General features: G+C 43.6%; 1 protein-coding gene and 1 long non-coding RNA gene across 3 annotated transcripts in view; one reads left to right on the forward strand and one right to left on the reverse strand.

Annotated features, from left to right (window-relative positions):
- Positions 1–3,633, reverse strand: part of LOC107974217 (uncharacterized) — a 49,279-nt gene extending 45,646 nt beyond the window's left edge. The window contains exon 1 of the long non-coding RNA XR_010156500.1: positions 3,534–3,633. This is a non-coding gene — a long non-coding RNA (uncharacterized LOC107974217). The remainder of the gene's footprint in view (positions 1–3,533) is intronic.
- Positions 3,634–3,704: 71 nt separating this feature from the next.
- Positions 3,705–18,724, forward strand: SMIM20 (small integral membrane protein 20). 2 transcript variants are annotated; one of them, XR_010156499.1, is made up of 4 exons: positions 3,722–3,945; positions 7,124–7,199; positions 17,225–17,281; positions 18,065–18,724. XR_010156499.1 is itself a non-coding variant. In XM_024356026.3 (3 exons), the coding sequence occupies exons 1-3, from the start codon at positions 3,837–3,839 to the stop codon at positions 18,100–18,102; spliced, it is 204 nt and encodes a 67-aa protein (XP_024211794.2). In that variant the 5' UTR covers positions 3,705–3,836; the 3' UTR covers positions 18,103–18,724. The 2 variants fall into 2 exon arrangements, 1 of the variants encoding a protein (XP_024211794.2); XM_024356026.3 differs by lacking the exon at positions 7,124–7,199 and having other exon boundaries at positions 3,705–3,945.
- The last annotated feature ends 3,153 nt before the right edge of the window (positions 18,725–21,877 follow it).

The following is a 21,877-nucleotide window of genomic DNA, read 5'->3' on the forward strand; positions in this document are numbered from 1 at the left end:
AAGACAGCTACTCCAACAATGCTGTCCGTCTTTGCGTCACTGTCTTCATCGTCCTTATTTCTGGGAGAAAAAGAACAATTGGACCAAATGATCCAGCTGGATCATCCCCACACCCAGGCAACCAAGCTCCCTGACATCATAAAACATTGGAGATTGGTGGTTAAGAGCAGTATCTGGAACTAGCCAGGCTCGGTTTGAATCCTGGCTCTGCCATTTACCAGCCACGTGATCAAGTCATTCTCAGTATGCCCCAGCTTCCCCCTCTGAACATGAGGATACCTATCCATAGGTATTGGTGAGCACAAAGTGAGCAAACCTGTGATACTGACTATAGAGGGCAAGTGTTCTACAAATCTTGATGTTAGCATTGATTAGGAATACACAAGGCCCCTGAAATTGCAGTCTATCCAAAAATGCCAAGATAAGAGGTCATTCTCCAAAAGACATCAGTTTTTATCAAGGGACAGTGGGTGGCCAAAAAACAATTACTATCCTCTACTACATCTTATCCCTCCACCAGACTGTGGACACCATGAGGACAATAGATTCTGCTGTTTTCCTCACTGCTGTGTTCACCAGCACCTGAAAAGCATCTGGCATGTTGTGCCTGGCTCAATGAACCATTACTGAATTCACAAATATTGAACGATTCCTTCTGTGTTCCCAATCAACTAGTACAATGTTTTGCATGGGAGTAGGCACACAATAAGTATTTGCTGATTTAATTGATAGGTCAGAGGGAAAAGAAAAACTGGAGGAGTGTGGTTTTCTCAGAAATGGGGAAAACACTGGAATCAAAGAGATGAGCTTGCATTTGGCAGGACTCAGTGGCAAGTAAGTGATAGGTAACTGTTTTCTGGTGTGTTGATGTCAATTACCTATACAAATGATCTAGATGGCCTAATCATTTCTGCTGGTCAACTAACGCCTTTAGATCAGCATCAAGGAGACAAGAGAAACCACGAGTCACTTGGCACATCACCTTGGAGAGGGAGAGGCTCATCTGCCACAATGGACTTGTCCTTGCCTTAGAGGCACTCCCAGTACCGCATCACGATGCTCTCTGTTCTCCTGGCAACGCTCCTTACTGGCTTGCAGGTGCCCGTGAGCAGGGCTTGGCTGGCCATCCTGCCAAGCTTGCTCATGGAGACAGCAAGATCTCATGGAGGAGCATTTCAGATCAGACATCACAAGAGCTAAGACCTCGGCCAATGCTGTGTGACCTCAGGAGAGTTCTGGTCTCTGGCTGTCAGTGACCAGATCTATAAAATAGAGTAATCCTTGCCTTGCAGCTCAGTAATCCTTGCCTTGCAGCTCCAAGTGGAGTCACATCCTCAGAGATTTTATCTGGAACTCCTTCTGTTGTAAAAGACAGAACCTAACTCAAACTGGCTTCAGAGAAAGGGGGACTCTATTGCTCATGTTACTGAGCAGTCTAGGGGTAGAGCTCTTCTGAGATACAGCTGGCACAAATGCAACACTAGCATCTGATTTCTCCCCACCTCTCAGCCCTCCTTCTGCTGTACTGACTTCCTTTTCTGTCCCTAAATGATGGCCCCCAGTAGCTCGAGTCTCATTCGCTCAAGTTCAAATCCAACTTTCCAGTAGCTGGAATAGACTATGGTTGGCTCAGCTTGGGTCATGTGGCCAGGAGGATGCAACTACATTAGGTGTTCAGGACTGATTCCTAATCAATACTAACCTCAAGACTGAGTCCTGGGTGCCAACCAATCCCTGTGACGAGGAAGCTTGGTCAGGCCCTTATGCTTAACTTTCAGAGCTGGGAAGAAGTAGGATGAGGATGGGGAGTCCTAGCTTATCTCATGGACCAAGAGTAGGAAAAGAGTGGGTCCCAGAAAGATACTTGGGGTACTATTCACAGAAAAAAGGGAAGTGGCCACAGGGCTGATAAAATGACGATGCCCACTACACCTGGGTATTTTCTTTCTTTTTGTTTTTTGTTTCTTTTGAGACGGAGTCTCACTCTGTCACCCAGGCTGGAGTGCAGTGGAGCGATCTCGGCTCACTGCAAGCTCTGCCTCCCAGGTTCCAGCTATTCTCCTGCCTCAGCCTCCCAGGTAGCTGGGACTACAGGCGTGCACCACCACGCCCGGCTAATTTTTTTGTGTTTTTAGTAGAGACAGGGTTTCACCATGCTGGCCAGTCTGGTCTCGAACTCCTGACCTCATGATCCACCCACCTCAGCCTCCCAAAGTGCTAGGATTACAGGCATGAGCCACTGTCCACAGCCCTCACCTGGGTATTTTCTATCGTGTGATATAAAGCTGGTGTCACAGTTCCCTCTGTGCTATGAAGTCTTCTGTCCTCATCCTATCAAGCTCCTGTAAGTGCCCGAGGAGCAGCTGCCACACTGCAGTCATCTGTCTTCCTCCTCTGAATTTCTGTAGCCCGCAGGACCATAACACGTGTCGGCAGCAGGCAATGTCGGTCATTAGTTATTTTTTATAGATATGTTCTATCTCTTCATCTATGCGACAGGATCCTAGAGAGCAGGGGTCACATCTTATTCATCTTTGTGTCCCCTTAGCACTCTGCCTGGTGTTTGGGGCATGGCAGATAGTCCATGAATCTGGGGAGAGATTGAATAACTGATTTACATGCTTCTAGAGCCACAGAGGTAGACAGTAGCTTGATGCAACTACAAGATTACAAAGAAAGAGGAAACCTGTCCTCTCCAAGCTATTTTGAAACGCTTGTAGATCTGTTGTGGCCTAAATAATGCTGCTAGGGTCAAGACAGATATCCTCTTTGCTCCCCAGGCCCAGCTGCTGGCATGATTCCTATTTATAAAGGCATGGAGGCCCAAGGAATCTGTGTCTCAGCTGCCCAGTATCCCTGGGCAGGTCATAGTCAGGCACAGCCCACTTGTAAGGGCAGTGTGGTGCAGAGGGCGGAGGATGGCAACTTGAGGAAGAGGAAAGAGGTATCTGTTCTCGGTGGCCCCCACCCAGACAATACGGAAGCGCCCCGTGGCCCCATGGATGGGACCGGATGCTGGCTCTCTGCCTTGGCCAAGGCATCCCAGCACAGGGAACAGGGAGAGAGGATGGGATGGAGGGAGAGAGGATGGGATGGAGAAAGAGAGTAGCTCGGATGCTGAAACAACGTTCCTCCTAGGCTAGTCTTGGTGCAGAAGCCCCGCAGCTCCGGTTTTAGAATCCCCCAGCAGGCCCTCTCGGGCCAGAGATTTGCCCCTTTGTCTCTGATACGTACAAACCTCCCTCAAGAAGGACGAGTGACTCGTCCAAAGCCGCGCAGCGGAGCCGCGGTTCCCTCTCCTGTAAACTAAGCAGACTGATAAAAGGATTAATTGCGCGAGCGACAGAGAGCATCTGGCGCACGGCGGACAGTCGCTAAATAAGAAATTAACGGGGGATGGACGAGAAAGCCGGCTGGTAAAGAAGGCGATGGTAAAGGAGGTCTGGAGGGTGCTGAGGGAGGAACCGGGCCGAAGGAAGGAAAGTAGACAGAACAGGGCCCGCGGGAATCGAGTGCAGCAAAACAGCTCCAACCTCAATCCAATGCCAGCGTCCGGCCCGCACAGCACGGAATCCCGGGGAAGGCGGAGGGCGGGGTCCGAGGCCCCGCCTGTGACCCCACCCCTTTCCTGGCCCCGCCCCCAGCCTTGAGGCCCCGCCTCTGACTCCACCCCTGTCTCTTTCTCCGCTCCGCCCCTCCTCCTCGTCCCTCCCTCAAGGCCCGGAAGCGAAAGCCTCTCCACCTCTTCCGAGCGGGGTCACGGCCCGGCCGTCGGTAACCTGGTTTCCGAGAGTGCCGGGCGGTCGGCGGGTCAGGGCAGCCCGGGGCCTGACGCCATGTCCCGGAACCTGCGCACCGCGCTCATTTTCGGCGGCTTCATCTCCCTGATCGGCGCCGCCTTCTATCCCATCTATTTCCGGCCCCTAATGAGATTGGAGGAGTACAGTGAGTGATCTCTAACCCCTTGCGGTGACCTGACTCCCCAACACACACACCTCCCCTCTGTGAGCTCCACGTGGTGCCGTGGAAAGAACTTGGCTCGAGGGTTAGGGAGAGCCGGGTTCGAATCCTGCCATGTGCAGCTTTGTGACCGTGGACAAGTTGCTCAACCTCTAGGACTCTCAGTATCCTCATCTGTGAATGTTTATGGCTACGTCATCTATGCTAAAATGCCGAGCCTCCTGTGAGACTCAGGTGATCATGTATATGAAAGCAGTCCTCACATAAGTTGACGCTAAGTACCAGTTCATATTTACAGTTAAAATTCACTGAATGCCTATTATACGTCAGGTTAGGCATATGTTGGATCGTTTCATTTGCACAAGCTCACCTTGAAGTATATATGTAAAACATGCCCATTTTACAAATGAGGGAACTGAGAGGCTCAGAGGATTTATAACGTTCCCAAGGTCACACAGCAAGTAAGTGACAAGGCAAATATATCCAACCCCAGGCCTCTGTCCAGAGCCTTCTCCAAGCACCCAGGCTGGGAATGGTGACTGGGGGAGCCAGATGGAACCCTTATCCTCCTGAGTGGAAAGGTGCTTTTACTGCACTTCATTTCCACTCCCAAAGATGTTTTTTGAGTGTGACTGTTTCAAACCCAAACGGTTAACCTGGGGTTTTTAGTGTTTTCTCTTCTTTTTCCTCAAATTGTTTTTCCGATTCTGCTGGTTTCCTTCGTTTTAAGCCGATTGCTCACATGGTAATGGTGAAATCCTGGGAGTAATTTTCCTTCTTAATCATTCCAGTCCTATCATTCTAAAAGCCAAACTCTTCTTCCTTGAGACCTATACCTCAGCAAGGATTAGCACTTTGATACATCTGAAACCATCTGTCAGACAGAAAATATTAGGCATTAGAGGCTCATTTTGTTCACCAGGAAACCCGAATCATCTTGAAGATGGAAGAGGGCCAACCCTGTCCCTTGGGAATATTAACGGACACTGAAAGCTTGGCGAATTGAAGGCGAAAGCTCCGTGTAAATGTTCTGCCCATTACAAATGTTGCAGCAGTCGATTTCTGGAGGCAGAGTGTTTTAAGTGCACACTCAGATTTCCTTGTAGCTTCTTTTCATTAGCCAAGACTGAAATGGCCACTATGTTCTGCCTTCCAGCTTATCTGCATGCACCATGCGTGGGAGTAAGGTGGGCTGTGTGAAGCCCTGCGGGATCTGTTTCCACCATCCTTCTTCAGCGGACGCCTGCCCCAGCGATTATATTGAGGCCACTAGAACTTGGGACAAAGGGTCTGCTTTGCATCCCATTGGAAAAGTCAGTTCTGAAAACTAGAGCTGTGGTTCTCATCTAGGGGTGATTTTGCCCCGCAGGATATTTGGCTCAATCTGGAGACATTTTTGCTTGTCACAACTTGGGATGGGGGGGGTCGAGTGTTGCTACTGGTTTCTTGTGGATAGATGCCAGGGATACTGCTAAACTTTTTGCAGTGCATACAAGACAGACCCCCATGACAAAGAATTACCCAGCTTAAAATTCGAGTGGTGCCTTGGTTGAGAAACCCTGCTTGAGATGAAATGGTCAAGATGGGGGCTTGTACTGTGTATCCCAGCAACAGTCTTTTAGGGATACTCCAGAATCTGTGGTTGTCTGAATGTCTTGAGACAGACAAATCAGGTGATGTTCATCTGTGGGTGAACATTTAGTGAATGTAACTATAATATCTGCATTTTTAACTAGAAGGCAGGCAGTCTGTGCCTTCCCACTTTTCTGGTTCCTTTTTGTTTTTTTTTCTTTTTTTCCGCTGTCACCCAGGCTGGAGTGCAGTGGCCTGATCTCGGCGCACTGCAGTCTCCATCTCCCAGGTTCAAGCAATTCTCCTGCTTCAGCCTCCTGAGTAGCTGGAATTACAGGTACCTGCCACCATGCCCAGCTAATTTTTGTATATTTTAGTAGAGACAGGGTTTCACCATGTTGGCTAGGCTGGTCTCGAACTCCTGACCTTAGGTGATCCACCCGCCTTGGCCTCCCAAAGTGCTGGGATTATAGGTGTGAGCCACCACGCCTGGCCTCTGGTTCCATTTTGATTAATTTGGCCAACTCTTTTCTGGGGATCGTAACTGATTCTTTTTTCTGAGACAGTCTCCCTCTGTCGCCCAGGCTGGAGTGCAGTGGCATGATCTCGGCTCACCGCAACCTCTGCCTCCCAGGTTCAAGCGATTCTTGTGCCTCAGCCTCCCAAGTAGCTGGGAATCCAGGCATGCACCACCAGTCCTGGCTAATTTTTGTATTTTTAGTAGAGACAGCATTCTGCCATGTTGGCCAGGCTGGTCTTAAACACCTCACCTCAAGCGATCCTCCTGCCTCAGCCTCCCAAAGTGCTAGTGTTACAAACTGACTGCTGTAACATTTGTTATGGGCAGAGCGTTTACACAGCTTTCGCCTTCAGTGCCGGCAACTGATTCTTTTAAACAGGTAAATATTGCTGAACAGGTAATATTTGTGGGAAGTTTACTATATGTTTGGCACTCTTCTAAGCACTTCCTATATATTAACCCATTTAGTGTTGATAACAGCCCTTTGTGGCAGCTGCTATATGATCATCATCCCCATTTTATATGTGGACAAACTGAGGTGTGAAACAGTTAAATTACTTACACAAGGACCCACAGCTGATGAGTCACAGATCTGGGACTTGAATTAATATCCTTAATCCCTAAACCAAGACAGCATACTGCTTGTCTAAGGGGGCAAGAAAAGGCAGTGGGGGAGATGAGTGTCTGCATAGCCTACTAGATGAATGACCCTCATCTAAGTTACTTCACTTCTCTGAGCCCTGCCTGTTTCCTCATCTGTAGCAGTGTAGTTCACTGGATTGAATTTACAGGGTTTGGGGTGAATTAAATGGGGTAACAGGTGTGGAAACACCTACTATCGTCTTATATTAGACATTTTATTAAAATGTTTACAAAATAATGAGCCACAAGGGCAGGAATGTGAGACATGGAGATTTTAGTAGGTGGATAGGCCTGGAGCTGGCTGACCTGGCAGTAAACTGGGATGAGGTGTTCATGATCAGGTCATGGAAACCCACTGTGTGGTCGGATCTTCAGCTCATTCCAACACATTCAACTAGCATTTATTTAGCATCTCACTCTCTTTTTTAGAAGAAACCTGGATTCTAGCAATCGCTGGGTGCCTGGCACTGTGCTGGGTGTGGACTGCACCTAACCAAACAGCATGGTCAGTCACTTCCTTCCATCATGCTCTTCCTACCCTTGTCCTGTCCACCTCGCTCCACCCATTCCTGGGACTGAGCTGCTTCCATTGTGTCCCACCTACTAACCCATTCTCTACCTAGCAGCCACAGTGGTCTTTTCTGGTGACTTTTGGTTGCTGGTTTCTATCTTATTTGCATTTATGGTCAGAGAATGTGGACTATATGATTTTGATTCTCTGACACTGGTCAAGACTTGCTTTGGGGCCTGGTACAGGTCAGTTTTTGTAAATATTCCCTGTGTGCTTGGAATGGTGGCTGTTCTCTTGTTGGGTACAGAGTTCTGTATCTGTGTATGTTAATTACAGATCAAGCTTCTTAATTCTGTTTGTATTTGGATGTCCTGTGGCCATGTTATTAGGTGCATACAATCTAGAAAATTCTGGATAATTTTTTCTAATTATCATTATATAAGAATTATCTTTATCTCCACTGTTCTTCCCCATCTCTATTTTTTCTGATTTTATTGTGCTACCAGATTCCTTTTTTTTTTGAGATGGAGTTTCGCTGTTGATGCCTAGGCTGGAGGCTGGAGTGCAATGACGTGATCTTAGCTCACTGCAACCTCCGCTTCCCAGGTTCTAGCAATTCTCCTGCCTCAGCCTCCCAAGTAGCTGGGATTACAGGTGCCCACCACCACGCCTGGCTATTTTTTTGTATTTTTTACTAGAGACGGGGTTTCACCATGTTGGCCAGGCTGGTCTCGAACTCTTTGACCTCAGGTGATCTACCTGCCTCAGCCTCCCAAAGTTCTGGGATTACAGGCATGAGCCACTGCTCCCAGCCCAGATTTCTTTTAATATTTTCCTAGCTTATCTGTTTCTCTCCTTATACATGCAGACTTTGTCCTTATGTGAATATCTTAAAACCAACATAAACTAGATATTTTAATCCAACCTGATAAGCTCTTTTAACTATTGGATTGGATTAATTTTCATTTATTCTATTTACTGATATATTTGCATTTATTTTTCTCACCTCATTTTGTGTCTTCTTTTTTTTTTCTTGAGACAGTCTTGCTCTGTCACCAGATTGTTAGTGCAGTCGCAAGATCTCGGCTCACTGCAACCTCTGCCTCCTGGATTCAAGCAGTTCTCCTGCCTCAGCCTCCCAAGTAGCTGGGATTACAGGCACATGCCACCACGCCCGGCTAATTTTTTTTTTTTTTTTTTCCTGTATTTTAGTAGAGATGGGCTTTCACCATGTTGCCCAGGCTGGTCTCAAACTCCTGAGCTCAGGCAATCCGGCTGTCTCAGCCTCTCAAAGTGTTAGGATTACAGGCATGAGCCACTGCACCCGGCCTTCTGTTCTATTTCTATGCTTCCTTTTTTTTTCTTTTCTGCCTCAAGCCTTCTTTATTCTTCTCTTCCCGCTACTAGTTTGAAAGTTTTAAATTCTATTTTTGTTCTTTTATAATTAAAGTTTAGATTTAGTCAGTGTCTTTACCCTTGAACAATACAAGGTCCTTATAATGCCTTAACCTTTGTCCCATGCACCTGACATAATATATTTGTCCTGCCTGGTGCCTGTGACTCAGCAAATCAGTTAACACCATCACTATTGTATATGGTCACTGACTGTTTATCTTCACCCGCGTTCTTTACTCACCGATGCTTCTTACATTTCACTCCTTTCTAGCTTCAGTTTTCTCCCTTCTGACATACATCTGTTACTACTTCTTTGGTAAGAATTTGTAACTGGGAACCTCTGTTTTTGTCTATTGGAAAATGTATAGAACTGCAGGTCTTCTGCCGTGGTTTTTGAAAAGTTTGTCACGCCATCCAAATTTAATCATCTCACTTGCTTAATTACAGTGCTCCAGTAACCCTTTGGTGTCTTGGAAGTCCAGCCAGTGGAGGGTTATTGAAGTATAGTCATGTGCTGTATCATATTTTGGCCCGCGATAGACCATGTATGACAGTGGTCCCATAAGATTATCATGGTGCTGAAAAATTTCTGTCGCCTAGTGATGTCCTGATGATCCTGACCCTGTGTGGGCCTAGGCTAATATATATGTTGTATCTTAGTTTCTCACACAAAAGTTTAAAAAGGAAAAAATAATAATAATTTTAAAATAGAAAGATGTCTATAGAATGAAGATACATAAAGAGAAAATATTTTTGTACAGCTGTAGATGTTTGTGTTTTAAGCTAAATGTTACTATAAGAGTCAAAAAGTTTTAAAAATTTAAAAGTTTATAAAGTAAAAAAGCTAGCTGAGGTTCATTTATTACTGAAGAAAGAAATTTTAAACAATAAATGTAGTGTAGCCTAAGTGTGCAGTGTTTATAGAGTCTGTAGTAGTGTACAGTAATGTCTTAGGCCTTCACATTCACTCACCACTCACTCACCCAGAGCAACTTCCACTCCTGCAGGCTTCATTCAAGGTAAATATCCTATTTGGGTACACCATTTGGAAAATCTTTTATACAGTGTTTTTACTGTACCTTTTCAAGTTTAGCTATGTTTAGACACACAAATCTTTACCATGTGTTACAGTTGCCTGCAGTATTCAGTACAGTACCAGGCTGTACAGGTTTGTAGCCTAGGAACAATAGGCTATATCACATAGCCTGGGTGTGTAGTAGGCTACACTGTCTAGGTTTGTGCAAGTACACTGTATGATGGTTGCACAACAATGAAATAACCTAAGGACGCATTTCTCAGAATGTACTCCCACAGATGAGTGATACAGGACTGTATGTTAGTAAGAGCAGTGATCATATTCACTCTTTACAAGCATCACTCTGATTGATTGTATGTTAACTAGAAGGTGGAAAAGTCAAATCTGGGGACAGGAAGGCCAGGTACGGGAAGGCTGTGTTTCCTGTGACCTCAGGGAGAGGTGACTGTACCCTAAACCAGAGTGGTGTCTATGGGAGTGGAGATAAGTGACTGCATTTGGGAGCCATATTTAAGAAGCAAACTGGTGGGCATGGTGGCTCAAACCTGTAATCCCAGCACTTTGGGAAGCTTAGGCAGGAGGATCGCTGGAGTCCAGGAGTTCAAACCAGCCTGAGCAACATGGCGCGACCCTGTCTCATTTAAAAAAAAGAAAAGAAGTAAACTCTATAGGGGTCTGTGGCTGATTAGCCACGGGGCAAAGAAGGAGAATGGCACCCAGTGTTCTGGCTCCAGCAGCTGAGGAGATGGAGATGCTGGTCATTAGCTAGAAAACACAAGAAGGAATTGGTTTTAGGGGTGAAAAGACAAGTTAGTTTGCTTTTGGGCATTTGGGTAGCTTTTGAGGCTGAGGTAGCTGATGTGCTCTTTGAGATTTCCCATAGACAATGGAATATACCGATCTGGGGCTGAGACGCCGGATGTGAGCTGCAGCTGGAGATGGGGCATCATCAGCACGTGGCTGGGAATCAGGTCACTGCAGTAGGTAAGGGTTCCCAGGCAGCATTCAGAGATTGTAAGGGGCAAGCTGGCCCGGGGCAGTGTGCTGGGGAACACCAGTGTCAGAAGGGCTGAAGCATAGGGGGTCAGAGGAAGAGAAAGGCCCTCTAAGGAGACTGAGGAGGAGTGGCTAGACAGGTTTTAAACCAGGAGAGGCTGCAGTCACAAGCCCCATAAAGACAGCTCTTCATGAAAAGGGAGTGTGGTCAGCAGGGTTAGGCTGCTTAGAGACAGTAAAAGAGATAAGTGAAAATATGTATTATATTTAACAGAAATAAGTTAGAAGTGATTGGTTATATTGTTAAACATGCTTTCAGTGGTTTGGAAGTAGGCAGAAGGCAGGTTGCAGTGGATTGAAGTGTATTAAGTTGACTTTTAATAGTGTATTAAGTTGACTATTTATAGATGTTTAGCTGTATGGAGAGGAGAATGGCAAAGTTTCCAGCAGGTCACAGGGTCTGGGAAGAGTTTTCTTTTAGTTTTGGCTGGAAGAGATGGAGGGCCAAGAAAGTCTTAGACAGAGAAAGCAGCTGGAGAGAGAAGACAGTCCGTAGAGTGGGAGGTAACATGAGATCCTGAGCTCAGGTAGAGGAAAGAGCCTTGGACCAAAGGCAAGGCACCTCTTCCACCAGCTCAGGAGGAAGGATCGTGTGGATGCTGCCATATCTAGGTTTGATGTTGGCAAGTTGTGGGCACTTCCAGGTGATGGCGTCTATTCTCTTTGTGACACAGGAAGTCAGGTCATTTATGAGTAAGAGGCACCAACTCTAGGCCATCCTCTCCTTCCTTGGAGCACTGTCTTCCCTGGGCCTCTCCACCGTGGAAGGTCCTCCTGGGTTTGCTCTTTTGCTCCTGCCTTTCAGCCACTCCTGTTAGCCTTTCTTGTTAGTCCTTCTCTCCTGACCGTCCTTCATACATTTCATTCCCCAGGATCCTGAGACTATGGGGCAGAAGCCCATCATTCTTGGATGGATAGGGCAGAAGCCTAGTCCCTGAGAACTGGGTTACTGGTAAAAGCAAGACTTAGGGCCGGCAACTGGCAAGGCAGTCCATGTAGAGCCAAGTGTCAGATCAGTCCGGGCCCTTCACCTGTGCCAGCATGGGTATGGGGACAGGTACGTTCCAGGGTCTCTGCTGGAACAAGCATACAGGCAGCAGAAAAGAAGGGGAAGCCTGCTTAGGTAAAACAAAGCCAAGGAGATCTTCCATGGTTGCAGAGCAGGCAGCCACTATCACCAGACTGCCTTATTGGATTTCATTTTGGCGTTCAGCATGATCTTCAGTTCTTTCGTTAACTTAGCAAGGCTTTCCTAAGTGTTATGTGGAGTACAAGGCAGTTCTGTACATGATACCTCAAGTACTGAAATGAGCGCTGGACAGATGATGGCATCAGTGGGTCAGTGACCCAAAACCAGAAGTCTGGGTACAGTTCTGCTGTACTTCTGGAGGGAGTCCCAGATGCTTTTTAGCTTTCACCCTGTTGGCATAGCATGTTTGGTCTGAAGAGGCCACAGTTAGGGAAGAGTACAGATGGCTAATCTGTCTTTGTTTCCTAGAACTAGACAGTGACCCTGAATATGGCCTTTTACAAATAACATGCATTTGAGGCCAGCCTGTGAAATTAGACAGAATAAGATCATTTTCTGTGATCCTTTTCATTTGAAATTGTAATTGGATGTTCAGAAGCATAAAATCATAGGGTTTGACCAGAAGGGGCTTGAGCTCATTTCCATCCCCTCATTTAGTGACTTGTCCAAGGTTACTCAGCACATTAGTTGCTGGGTGGACACTAGGCCCTAACTCCTTGACCTTGCCTGTACTTAATGCCCTGCCTCATGATGCCTTCAGACAGTGAAGAATGTTCAACAGCCAGCCAAGTGAAAGGCCACAGGGGAGAGCTGTGAGACCTCAGTTCTGCTGCTTCTCAGTCCTGTTGATTTCCGCTGCACCTTGCTGCCCCTGCCCGAAAGGAGGCTATGCCTAGGCAGCACACGGTACTGGAAATCACCTGATGCAGAAAGAATTCTTACCTTGTAAGGGCATTTTCCTTGTGACATGCCAGGTGCTTAGAATATGCTTTTCAGTCCTTTCACCATATAATCGAATGAAATGCACAGGCAGACTGGGTCTTGTTTTCTAACTGGCATTACACAGTTCCCTGGATTCAGCCAGGCTCTGGTGAGGAAACAGACCTGTTGACACTGTTGGGAGGAGTGCAGTGCTTCAAGTGGCTACTTGGTCCCCTTCAGCCAACTGGGTCACACTTGCTCCTGTGGTCATATGGCTTCCCCTCCGTCCCTGGTTCTTTCTTGTCACCACGTCCATTTGGTCCCCTTCAGCCAACTGGGTCGCACTTGCTGCTGCGGTCATATGGCTTCCCCTTGGCCCCTGGTTCACACTCACCACCAGTGAACCTCCAGTTCTGGAATACCCCAGAGGCAGATGGTGTATGTATCTAGGTAACAGCAGCAACAAAAGCAACCGAAAAGCTTTTGAAAAAAATTTTATATTTGCTACTTTTTAAAAGATAGCTTCTTTGAAATAATCACCATGGAAGAGTCAAAATGGTGTTAGACTTTTCGTATGCATGTTGTACAGTTATGTGGTTTTTGTTAGTGAAAAAAGAAACTCAAACTTGGGGAGGCTGAGGCAGCAGAATCACTTGAACCTGGGAGGCAGAGGTTGCAGTGAGCCGAGATCACGCCACTGTACTCCAGCCTGGGTGACAGAGCAAGACTCTTTCTCAAAAAATAAATAAATAAACAAAAGAAACTCAAACTGACAAAAGATCCAAGAACAGTGCAGTAAATTCCTATATTGTCCTTCACCTTGATTTACCAGTTGTTAACATTTTGCCACATTTGCTTTCTCCCCCTATATATAACATACAGATACATACATATATACAGATATAGTTATATGTACTATATATTATAATTATTACTGTTATTTTGTTGAACCATTTGAGAGTAGGTCAAAGACATTGTGAGCTTTCATTCCTAAACACTTCAGCCTGTATTTCCGAAGAACAAGGGCATTCTCTTATGTAATCACAATGCGGTTTTCCAATCTAAGAAATTTAACGTTGATACAGTGCTATTACAGTTGGAGCATTTCTAATCTGAAAATGGAAAATGCTCCAAAATCTGGAATTTTTTGAGTTCCAAAATGACACAAGTGGAAAATACCACACATAAGTACTTAATATAAATTTAGTTTCATGCACAAAATTATTAAAAACATTGTATAAAATTATCTTCAGTCTATGTATATAAGATGTATATGAAACAAATGAATTTAATGTTTAGACTTGGATCCCATCCCCAAGATATCTTGTTATATATATATGTAAATATTCCAAAATCTGAAAAAAATCCTAAATCCAAACCAATTCTGTTCTCAACCAATTTCAGATAAGGGATATTCAACTTGTATGGAATATACAGCCCACGTTCAAATTTTGCCATTTGTCACAATTCAAGTTGTGAGTTGCTTTTATTTTATTTTATTTTTTTATTTTTCTTTTTTGAGACAGAGTTTTGCTCTTTCGCCCAGGCTCGAGTGCAGTGGCATGATCTTGGCTGACTACAACCTCTGCCCCCCAGGTTCAAGCAATTCTCCTGCCTTAGCCTCCCAAGTAGCTGGGATTATAGGCGCCCGCCACCATGCCTGGCTAATTTTTGTATTTTTAGTAGAGATGGGGTTTCGTCACGTTGGCCAGGCTGGTCTTGAACTCTTGACCTCAGGTGATCCACCCGCCTCGGCCTCCCAAAGTGCTAGGATTACAGGTGTGAGCCACTGCGCCCGGCAGAGTTGCTTTTAAGTATTTATTGGCAGGAAGAAATAGGGAGGTAGGTTCCCAAGGTCATACCTTGCACCAGCTTTCATTTGCTTTTTTATTTTGGGTTTCTGTCTGCTGGTCCTCCACTAGAGCACCCTCAACGAATAATCCTGAGACTGCTGAGGGAGCTGGGGCTTGAGTATCCTGCAGTGTTTGCATTGTTGTGAATGTTCAAGTAACAAGTCACACAGTCGATGTATTTTCCGGTGTGGACATTTAATATAAGGATATGTTTTTGTTTTTAAAGACTTCAACATTATTAGGTAGATTCTTTTACTATCATACAAAAAATCAGCCGGTCTGCACGTATTACTAGTTTTAATAATACACTTTGGCCCCTGGACCAGAGATAACGTCCTCAATTAAAACTACAAATCACACCACTGCCTTAGCACCAGGGGGCAGAGTCGGGCTTGCTGAGACACTGGAGTGGGGAGTTTTTTAACCCAGTGTGCCATATTTGGGTTTAAATTATTTCACTCCTGATAGAAATGTGCTCACTAGTGAAATTGGTAATAAGTTTATCCTGATTTGTTTACATAGTTAAACCCCTGACTTCTGCCATTTCCCTTTTTCTGAGGTTTATATACATTTGCTCTTTTCCAAAGATAGGGAAATAGAAGCTTTCTGTCAACCTCAATCAAGATGCACTGCTAAATCGTGAGGGACTCGTTTCTGTTTTCCTTTTAGCGTATTCTGCATTCACAAATAAAGTGTCTTTGTGTTACATCATGAATTTACATAAGACTGCTTTGGCCTTAGAGTATTTATAAAACATTAATGGATTAAAGAACCAGGGGATGTAGATAGGATGCTAATACCTGGTTATCATTTGGTAGGAACTGGCTCAGCAAAGTGGTTTAAATTTCCTGACCAAGCCAAACTACAGAGGTGTTTGCATTAGGACAAGGATTATAAAGAGATTATGGTCTATTTAAAATAAATCTTCAGCCTTGCTTCAGCCTCATTAGCAATTAGCAAGAAAGTGTGAAGACAGGGATTTCTTTCTTTTCATTTGGTTCTCCGTTGCATCATAAGAGGTTAGAACCCAATTAGGCATTCGGTCCTTGCCACCAAAAGTCAGCTTCCTTTGATGCTTGGCAGTCTGCCAGCTTCTTTTGCCTTGCAGTACCTGCCTCTGGACAATGTGTTTGGTACACCAGGATGTCTGATTTTATGAAATCTCTAAGTCTAGAATGCTTTCTGATAGTGATTTTTTAAAACTCAAATCTTCCCTCTTCCATAGTATCAGAAAATAGACCTTTTAGTTAGATACAGAAAATTAATTGTATTTTTGTTCCTGGCAAGACTGATGACTGTGGGCTTTTACATGTTGGCATCTTCCAAGAGCATGTTCGAGACATCCATACTTTGAGACTTACATGTCTATAGGATGGTGGGGCTCAGTTCTATAATGATTTAATGTCTTAAGAAATGAGGACACCTTTTGTGTTATTTCAGAAAGTCTAACACTTTAGAGGCTCCATAATATCCACTCTAAATGGAAGAAATCTTTTGATATATCTTGAGAGAATCTTGGTTGCCATTCACCCGCTACTTTTCAGAGAGGAGCAGTGAAACCATCAGGCCGCTTGTTGCCTGGAATAGGCCTGAGTATCCTATGTGTTCTCTCCATCCCTCTTAGACTTGGATATCAGGATTCCCATAATCCCCATTGCCCAGTGTTTTATTTGCCACAGCAAAACTTAGTATTGATAAAACTATCAGTTCGGTCATTTAGGATTGACTTTCTGTCACATGACTAGAGAAGCAAGTTCAATGAATATTAGATTTGGCCAAACCCTGTTTCTTGTACCGTTATGTTTGTGTAACTTTATGAGAATCCAGAGGCCAAAGTAAAGAAAATGGCCTGATACTAAATAAGAGCTAAATGTGGATTTAAAGAAACACTGTCAGCCTGATTAAAACAAAGGTCCGATTACGACATTTCATTACTATAATTTAGGGGTAAACGTCCTTCGGCTCTAAGGCTTTCTCCTGAAAAGCTGTCATTTGTTTGTCAAGATACTTAAAATAATAACTCTTTGTTTTCACAGACCTTGGGTTTATTCTAAACCACTTAGAAAGATGTGTCAGAGTGCTTCAAGCCCACAGATATGAAATGCCCAATTTCTCTTGGCCCTTGCCTGTTGGACATCTCCAAAGAGACTGGCTTAGTTGCTGTCGCTACAATGCGCTTACTAATTGGTGCAGCACCTGCAATCAATTAGGGAAGCTTCAATTATCCAAACCAAAGCCACCCACCCAAAGATTAATTTTCTGCTCTATTTCCTATCAAAAACATAGCATATTTAGCTCTGAGTCTAGTCCTTCGGTGGAGTGCATTTTAGACATATAAACTACATCGTTTTCTTAATTGTACTTGTTCCTTCAATTCAGCAGCTTTCCCCTCGTGATATCACGCCCACCAGTTCTTTCAAAATTGTTCTTTTTTTGTTGTTGTTTTCTTGTCTTTCCAAAATGCTGAGATCACAGAGAAGAGATGTTAGTTGGGGAGCTTTTCTTTTGAAGTATGGATTTCTTTATTCTTTTGAAAATACCCAATCTCTTTTGCATTATAGGATCTAACTTCCACAACCTAAAAGCTTTGCATAATAGCGTATCTGAATTTAACAGCACTCATAAATACTGTTTTCTAATTGTCCCATGTCATTGGCCCATGTAAATACAAAGATTTCTCTCTCCCCGCCCCCCTTCTAAAGAATGATTTTTCTCTTATGTTTCTCAGAGAAGGAACAAGCTATAAATCGGGCTGGAATTGTTCAAGAGGATGTGCAGCCACCAGGTAAACTGAAAAAAAAAAATCAAAACCAAATCTTATTTGTACTACTGTGTTGTGCGGTTTGTGTGTGTTTGCCTTGGCGTGGAGAGTGGGAAAATGCCTTTTAGCTTAGAGACAAGATTGTGACTTTGCTATTTATTTCTCAACAGTTGCCATTTATAGATGCCACCCAAGGCGTCATTCTAATATTTCACTCCAGAATACTTTTTGCACGTTTGCCAGGTTCCTCTTTTCCATTTTATAAGTGGGCATAAAAATGTTAACAAGTGCGTGATTCGATATGAGACGTGAATAGCTGTTTGGCAGACTTATTTACCAAGCACCTATTTAAACACTCCCCTCATGGGAAAATAGTGTTTACTTGTCAGCTGTTTGAATTGATGTGGGGTTCTGCTTTGCACAAGGGCTAAAAAGCTCCCTTTATGGCTGAATGGTTAGTTCCTTTCAGAGGATCCAAGTTAGCCAGGAATGAGAGGTTTCTCATTTATTAACCAAAGCTCTTATAATCTGTGGCAACATTCTTTTTTATTTATTTATTTTTTAACTAGGCCAGATGTCGGTCTTCCTGCTATGGGGTACAATTCCTGAGCCATTTAAAAGTCCCTTATGGCAGCCATGGCTTCCTGGCCATTTAATGCCAAGGTTCCGGCAGCCTGCTCACACCATCTCAAACTACACTGTAAATTGCACAGCTCAGTTCTGATGTCATTTTGTTTGTTTGGGGTGGAGGAAAGTGGAAGGACATTTAAAAATGAATCCTGTTTTTGTTCCTGTTTCTTTCCATAGGGTTAAAAGTGTGGTCTGATCCATTTGGCAGGAAATGAGAGGGCTGTCATCAGCTCTGATTAAGAAAGGAGATTTCTTCATGCTTTAGATTCTGCATGGGGTACAGTCAGTCACCTCACCAGAGAATGACGGCTGGAGAAGAAAACTCTGTAATACCATAAATAAGAGTGCTTGTAATAAAAGACTGTGCACAAGGATTAATATTTCCCTTCTTAAGTATCAAAAGAACTCTGGAACAAATTATACCATTAGGAAGGTTTTCATGATTCAGTTGATTTTTCCAAAAATGAAGCTATCTCACCCAGCTGGGTTTGGAGGAGCAATCTGCTTATTATTCTGTCGTTACCACTTACTCAAGCGAGCTGTGATATGAATACAAGCAACCAGTGGGCTCGGGAAGGTCCGGGTCTCTTTTGCCATCTTCCAGATAAGAGATTTCAGTAAAAAACTGCCATGCTGAGCTGCCTTATAGAGCTCTTCGAAAATGTTCGAGTTGATAAAGCTCTTTGAGGACAAGGTACTTCGTGCACCTCATGCTGAAGATTGCACCATGTTGGAAAATAAATATGAAGCAAGTCAAACTAGATGCATACACTTGTGTAGAAATCAATAATCAATTAATAGAAGTGAAAAAATAGACATTAAAATGATTTATTTCTACTTTGCAGTGGTGTCTTTTTGTAAATCATCTTTTGTAAAGCAATTAAAATTATAGTGCCGGGAAGTACAATTTGACTACATTATATTTGACTAGGTATCTGTGTGCGATTCATCTGTTTGTACTCAGATAAACGTTTTAGAGGTAAATAACAAATTTGTTGAGACAAATATTGAATGGTGATTCTCTACCAGGTACCTCACTAGGTGCTGCAAAGATGAAAGTGAGAAGACTAGTTGAGTATCCCTTATCCAGAAAAGCTTGGGAACAGAAGTGTTTTGGACTTGAGATTTTTTTGGATTTTGGAATATTTGCATATAAATGATGAGACATTTTGAGGATGGGACCCAAGTCTAAGCATGAAATTTATTTGTGTTTCATATACTTTATACACATAGCCTGAAGGCAATTTGATACAATATTAAAATAATTTTGTACATGAAACAAACTTTTGACTAAAACCATCACATGAGGTCAGGTGTGGAATTTTCCACTTGTGTCATGTTGGTGCTCAAAAAGTTTCAGATTCTGGAGCATTTCAGATTCCAGATTAGGGATGCTCAACCTGTCTTCTTTCCTTTCCTCCCTCCCTCCCTCTTTCTTTCCTTCCCTCCCTCCCTTTCCTTCCTTCTTCCTTTGCTCTGTCTAACCTCTTACTAGGTGATACGCTTCTGAAGTGGCACACTTTTTTCATTTTTATATCGGAGTGTCTTGCACATTACTGTAAGCTGTCTATGAGCTGCCTGATGACACAATTTTATTATTGTGAACCTGGAGTTTTCCTAACAGACAGCTGGCCCAATTTTGTAATTACTGTCAAGAAGACTTAAGGTTGATAGTTCTAAAACCAAAGTCAACATTTTTGGTAGGCATTCCCATTCCCTAACATTTAATTGACTTACAGTTCACAATCCAGTAAAAGAAGTTGACTCATTAGGGGTACATTTGACCACTTCTTTTTTTTTTTTTGGAAAGGGCACCAGGAAGTTATATAACTTAAAGTCAAACATTCTTTGGGAGCATGATTGAGATTTCTTTATGACCGAAGCGAGCATGTGGTACCATCTGCTTTGGAGGATGTCCAGGCTAAAATGACTGTGTCTGAGTTCTGTAGAGAAGAACTGTGGGGACTCGATTGACTGTCTTGGATGGAACAGACCCAGATTTATCTCCTGAGTGGAGTCTTTGTCCCGGGCCTGTTCCTGCCCTCAGCCCACCTCTTTACAGAGATAAAGGGGCTGTCTGTCCTGCTCAGTTGCCTTGACATTTATAAAAGGATCACTCTTCATGTTGCCAGAGATGTTAACTTCAGACTCTCTGCTGTCCACACGTGACAGAGGCCAAGTTGTAAGAGATGCTATTTATGAGGACTGACAGAGGGCCTTGCGATTTATCCATGAGTTTCCCAGGTGTGCCCCTAAGATGATGACAGAGCACTTGAAAGAGGGGGTCCTTAGTCAAATCCATTTAAGAAACAAAGTTGATTATGTTTATTTGCTTCCAATTTTTCTGATTTCCAAGAAAGGCATAACATTTCCCAAATGCATTTGATCACAGGACAGTTTTTATAGATTATCTCTTGGGAGTTGGGAACAAGCAGCAACTTTTGGGGGAAATCTTCCTTTATGTCAGAGATTCTTAAACTTTTTAATCTCAGGACACCTTTACACTCTTAAAAATCAAGAAGTCCAAAGTGATTCTGTTTATGTGGGTTACATCTATAGATACTTACTGTATTAGAAATTAAAGCAAATTTGAAAAATGTTTATTAAGTCATTTCAAAATATTAATAACAAACATATAGGTTAATATGACATTTTTGTGTGGAAAAACTTATTTTCCAAGACAAAAAATAACTTGCAAATCTCCTTAATGTCTGGCTTAACAGGAAATAGCTGGATTCTCACATCTGCTTCTGTATTCGATCTGTTGCTCTATCACACATCACATGGCCTCTGGAAAACTCCTCTGTACACATCCATAAAAGGAAGAGTGTAAAAAGGGCAAAAAAGCTTTAATCGTTTTCTAAAAATAGTTTTGACCATGCAGACCCCCTGGAAAGGTTTCAGAGACCCCTAGTGGTCTCTGGACCATACTTTGAACCCACTTTTTTTCCCTCTTTAGTTACGACTTTTGAGAATTGTGTATCTGGATTGTGTTGATTCCTTTAAGGAGTTAGTTGTAATGAACTATGCTTGAGCATGTCCATATTCAGCGTGGTTAGAAGGGAAGGGGAGAAACTAACATTTGTTACTGCTATTACTGCAATGAAGTCGGGATCTTCGTTTTCAATGTCAAATAACATCCCCTTTAGGAATACTTGAATTTACATTTTTTAAATCTCAGAACCAGAAATAGCAACATTGCTGAACAGTTGGTACTTTTATCTTGTGAACATTTAATTGTGTACCTTCGTTCCCTCCTTGTACTGGCTGTCAGGAAGCTCAACCACACTTGTAGATTAGCTTTTATTTTTTATTTCTTTTTATTTGTATTTATTGAGACAGGGTCTTATTCTGTCACCAAGGTCAGAGTACAGTGGCTCAATCACAGCTTACTGAAGCCTAGACTTCCTGGGCCCAAGTGATCATCCCACCTCATTCTCCCAAGGAGCTGGGACTACAGGCTTGCACCACCACACATGGGTAATTTTTTTTTTTTAATTTTTTATAGAGACAGGATTTCACCATGTTGACCAGGCTGACCTCAAACTTGGGTTCAAACCATCTGCCTGTTTTGGCCTCCCAAAGTGCTGGGATGACAGGTGTGAGCCACTGCACACGGCCTGTAGACCAGCTTCTTAAAAAGTGTTGAAGACCTTGTGAAATGTATCTTGGCCATTACCTTATGTTCATTTCATCCCCCACACCCCACCTCCCGCCCTTATTTTCCTTCCTGCTTTTCACTTCAGTTTCCTATCTTATATTGCATGTTAGACCCCTTGTTTTAAAATGAGGCAGGGCATAAATAATATGTACTCACTAAATCACGCTCTGGTAAGGAAAATGAAGTAAGTTCACAAATATGTTTAACATGATGTAGAATACTAAAAGTGCCTTTAAAGAGGTCAGAGTATCAACTAACATTGGACATAGGCAAACCCCATGTTCCTGCAGTCCTGCTTCTGGCTATGCAGCAAGAGTGCATCCACAAGT

Source organism: Pan troglodytes, chromosome 3 (assembly GCF_028858775.2).
Source record: "Pan troglodytes isolate AG18354 chromosome 3, NHGRI_mPanTro3-v2.0_pri, whole genome shotgun sequence".
Classification (NCBI taxonomy): Eukaryota; Metazoa; Chordata; class Mammalia; order Primates; family Hominidae; genus Pan; species Pan troglodytes.